The sequence below is a fragment of the Polyodon spathula genome, chromosome 29 (assembly GCF_017654505.1).
Source record: "Polyodon spathula isolate WHYD16114869_AA chromosome 29, ASM1765450v1, whole genome shotgun sequence".
NCBI lineage: Eukaryota > Metazoa > Chordata > Actinopteri > Acipenseriformes > Polyodontidae > Polyodon > Polyodon spathula.
This window is the reverse complement of record NC_054562.1, coordinates 4410987-4415986: the sequence shown is the minus strand read 5'-3', so window position 1 is coordinate 4415986 and position 5000 is coordinate 4410987. Positions and strand designations below refer to the sequence as shown.

Below are 5000 nucleotides of genomic sequence, written 5' to 3'. Positions count from 1 at the left end.
TCCCCTCGTCTCAGTGAGCGACGCAGCTTCGGTCAGCAGCGCGGACGAGACGTCAGGGTACGAGAGCGAGGGCTGCCGCTCGGTGTCCCCGGTCTACCCACTGTCTCCCCCCAGGCAGGGCAGCCCCGGACCCGGCGGGGACGCGCACTCTGAGCCCCCGGGAGGGCCGAGCCGGCGCCCCCGCACCGCCTTCACCGCGGAGCAGATTAACCGGCTGGAGAGGACATTCAAGAAGCAGAGCTACGTGGGGACGAGAGAGAAAGAGGAGCTGCGGAAGAAATTGAACCTGTCCGAGAAGCAGGTGAGAGAGGAGCGCCAGAAGAACAGCTTCGTCCATTCGCTTTCAAAGAAACGGCGCATTATCTCGTTACACAGATGAGATCAAATGCATGGGCTCAAAATAAAATAAGAAAAACATTCCTATGTAAAGGAAACTGCTCAAACGAATTAATTAGCAGACTCTATTGTAGCATTAATAGTCCTAATAACTGTAATACTAGTGCTATAATATTAACCTAAAGGAGTGATTTTTAACACAGGCTGTACTACTAGTAATACATTGGAGAGCGTTATCAAAGTTGACTATAAGCGCGTTCCTACATTGGTGGAGCTGAGTGAGAGAGAGACAGTGCCCTCTATTGCCACTACAACATCATTACACTGCAGCCCCCGTATTCTCCTTTATGATCAGCACATTGACTGACTGGCTCGCCCTCTTTTTTATCTCATCTCCCTTCAGATCAAAAACTGGTTCCAGAACCGCCGCATGAAGCTGAAGAGGACCCTGCAGGACGCTCTGGCCCAGGCCTGCCACGCCAAGGTGGCTTCCCAGCTCCTGCACTACCCCGAGCTCCAGGCTTACGGCCCGGGCCCCTTCGCTGGCTATTACCCGGCGCAGGACGGCACGGCAGCGTACCTGTCAGCGATGCAGTACCAAGCGCCGCTTGTGAGCGCGCTCCCGGCCCTGCCCATGGAGGCGGCCGTGTACCCCTACGGCGTGCCATCAGGAGTGGTCATACCGGCAACCAGCGCCGGTCCCGGTAACGGCAATATGATGCGGAGATACCACCCGTACGCACCCTATTACTGACAGGACCGCCGCACCGAGAGCCGATAACCAGCTATTGTTGGCTTCTCTGTTGATGTATAGCGCTCTGGGAAAGCGGGCGGCTGCTTTGAGAGACCAGAAACAGTTTCAAATATGATCGCAAACCCGCTTTGATACCCTCCAGCTAGGATGGTAACAAAACTCCCATTGGATTGCAGTTTGATCCATTCCTGGTTTTATTAAGGGTTTAATAATAAGACACACCTGGGCTTGTTGCCTAGACACACTGTGGCTCATCAAGCTGGTGGTAAAACCTGGAATGGGTGACGCTGCTGTGCAATAAGAGTCTCGTTTCCATCCACGTTGGGTTTAGTAGCCCAATTTTAAGGACAGTGCAACATACAGCTGCTTATAAGTGCTCGCTATGGCTGTGCTCTGATTCTTGATTGACAGTGAAGGATTTTGACAGGATCTGTGTAGATGGGTGTTTGGTTTGCAGTTCAAGCGGATACAGTGCAATATTGGTTTCTTCTGTTATAATTATTACGATTGTTTTTTTTTAAAAAAATGATATTCTATTTAAGATACAAAGTGTATATAATGTGTTTGTGGGGTTTTCTTTTCTAAAGAAAAATCGGAAATTTCTTTTCCTTAGCATCCGATCTCTACCCCCCCCCCCCCCCCCCCCCCAAAAAAAAAGAATAAAATAAAAAATAAATAAAACAAAATACAAATAAAATCGTTGTTAAAATAAATATCTGATGCAAATAATGAAATGATAAAACTAACGATTTTTTTTTAAATAAATCTTTTCTATTTTGAGTTGCTTTGCGGTGTGGTGTACGTTCATTCCAACGCGTGTTTCAAGATCTGACCAGCTGTACGTGTCACCAAATAAGACACGTTTTCTAGTAGTGAGTTCGTTTCTGTATAATTCCCTAAACTTAGAAGAATGGACTATCTAAATGTCTAACAAAGTTGGTTCCCAGCGATAGAAATGCTGCAAGATTTACGCGGAATCCTGAAGCAGAATCCGCCTCTGCACTCCCTATGAAACTTTAGCGAGGCTCTCTTATCAATTGTGTTCAGTTTAAAAGGTGCGCGCTGGAAATGCTTCAGCAGAAAGCTGTGGGAACTCTTGCACTCCATAAAAAAAACCTTTTTATGACAGCACAGCTGTGGCCACGTGTCTCGCATCCCCCTCATAGAATGACAGCCGATCTGAATGAGATCAGTTGATTCAAGGGGACGTTAGCAAGCAAAAATCACCCCATATGAATGGATCAGTAGGTACCTACCAGCCTCCTAACCCCTAAATCTACCCTCTACCCCTAACCCTAATGCCTACAACTAACGTTATCCCAACCCCTAAACTGTTATTATTAACGTAATTTCTAGCATTTAGCGCCCTCTAGCGGCTACTACACCTGACTGCCATTAAAGCGCTGATCCGGACCGACTCTGCCTGTTAGGAGGGTACTAGGTTCTGATTCCGATGGGATGTTTTCTGCTTGATAATGTCCCATTGAATCGATTGATTCTGATCCGATCGGGTGAGAATGAACTCATTTTGCTTCATGAAGTCGAAACCTCCTGAGAATGGTTACGCTAACATATTGCTTTGCAGCTTTCTATATATTTAACCCCAGAAAACTGACATTTAAAAATCTAACATGATTCTGCGCTGCTACGATGGCTTTCCAGTAGAGGACTTTTGCGATATAATTGTGTAGTTCCTTTGACAATATGTGATGTGAAATTAAGGACTGAATTTTTAGATGAGAGTTATTGATTGTGAACATTATTTGATTTAAATGCTATTCATATATTTAGAGTTTTTAATGAGTTTATAAAGAACCGGGCTTGTAACCAGCAGGTACCCGGTTCAAATCCCAGCTCAGCCACTGACTCACTATATGTGACGCCGTCACTGAACCTCCTTGCGCTCCGTCTCTCGGGTGAGACGCTGTTGTAAGTGACTCTGCAGCTGATGCATGGTTCACACGCCCTAGTCTCGTATCCTGTAAAGAGCTTTGTGATGGTGCTCCACTATGAAAGGCGATATATATATATATATATATATAAAAACATAAAATTATTAAATAAAGATTACAATTATGTCTCAACTTTAAAGTTGATGCTAAACTTTTGTCCGCTGCTACACACTTTGCATTTCAGCTGCGCAGCAAAGCTGGCTTTCTGTTGGCTGGCCCGGCTGGTGATATTGACAGACCCTATAACTGTCGGGGTGACAGAAAGAGGGACTACACTTTGTGAAACGTCTTTGAGCAAAGTGGAAAAAGATCCGCTTCAATGAGATGTGACTCTTTGCTTGAGAAACCCGGGCTAGCATATATATATAGTATATCTTATATATATATATATATATATATATATACTATATATATATATATATATATATAGTAATCGATCTCAGAGGAACTCGCTCTTAAATGTACATTATAAATGTAGTCTTTATTTGGCTCTTATTATTTGAATTTGAACTACTGTGTTGTACTTTTTAACGGCTCCTTATCTGAACTGTGATATTCTGTAACAAAGATTGTAAATCTGAAAAAAAAAGAATAATAATAATAAAAAAAAGCGGTTACTTGGTCATACAATACCGATCTAATGATCCGAGGATTAATTAGTTTGAATTAATCAAAAATAATCCACGCTATTATACTCACTGAGACAGACGACTGCAACAGCGCCGCACGACTGGCTGACCAGTGTCACCCCCCCCCCCCCCCCCAATGTGATCGTGCATTCAAAATCATTAACGACCGTCCTTTGACTCCTTTGTCGATATCAGGAAATACGACGTTAACCCCCCCCCTTGCGGGTAACATGAAAGCGAGTAGGGGGCGGGGGCGGTGCCTGTGTTTCATTTTGTTTACAGCTCGATTAGAGGTTCAAAGACGGCGAATTTACTGCCCAGATGACTCATAAATAGGCCAGTTAGCGCTGGAGGGCTTTGCTGCTTGGAAGGTAATTGTACGCGAAGAAACAATAGAAGCGTCGCTTCTTCAAAGCCATAGAGCCGGTTCCGCGTCTCCTCTCCGGGCCGCCACTTATGAAGTGTCCGAAGCCGACCTGTGTTTAACTTGTTGCCCTCCCCCCTCTCTTGTTGGAAAACAAAACAACCCAGTTAGTTCAACACTTAACACACCAGCGGCAGGACGCAGAGCGGACGCCGGTGATTCTTTGTGTGTGTGTGTGTGTGTGTGTGTGTGTGTGTGTGTGTGTGTGTGTGTCTGTATATATATATATATATATATATATATATATATATATATATACAGTTGTTACAAAATATCGCATTACAGCTCAGCGCAGCTGTAAAGTAGGATATAAGCATCTAGCTAAAATAGAAAAGCGTTATATTTCTTCACTGGGAATATGCACGTTAAAGTAACAGCTATCCATATTACGTAGTCCTTACTAATTATTAAACACACAAATAAAGGCAATATGAGTCATCCCGTGCGCAAGGTATTATACATACACAGGTAATACGGGGTTCGTCTGCGCCGCGCCGCGTTGTGTTCTCGCTCTCTGTATATAGATGGCCTTGTTTGGTTTGGTCAGCTTTGCAGTGCTGCTGCTTCGCTCCATATAGAGAGGTGTTCGTTAGCCGCATTATAAATGATATATATATAATATATTATATATATAATCTAATATATATTATTATATATAATCATATTTAAATAATTATATTAATTTTAATAAAAACATATATAAGCAATTCGTGTGTAGCATTGCAACAAGTATTTTTTAATCTCATGCCAAATCAAGTTTTATTTTAAGCGTGAAAAGTGTATTCTATTTTAATTGTTTATTTATTTATTTTTAAACATGGTGCATTTTGACTGAGGAAAAGAAATAGAGCATAATTTATCCAAAAAAATAAAATAAAAAATAAAAACATAATCCGCAGCAGTCT

General features: G+C 42.9%; 1 protein-coding gene across 1 annotated transcript in view; it reads left to right on the top strand.

Annotated features, from left to right (window-relative positions):
- The window catches only part of LOC121302442 (transcription factor LBX2-like), a 2449-nt gene extending 765 nt beyond the window's left edge, over positions 1-1684 (top strand). Inside the window, exons 2-3 of the mRNA XM_041232425.1 lie at positions 15-301; positions 740-1684. Coding sequence (XP_041088359.1) covers positions 15-301; positions 740-1090 — 638 coding nt within the window. The 3' untranslated portion in view covers positions 1091-1684. The remainder of the gene's footprint in view (positions 1-14; positions 302-739) is intronic.
- Positions 1685-5000: the final 3316 nt, after the last annotated feature.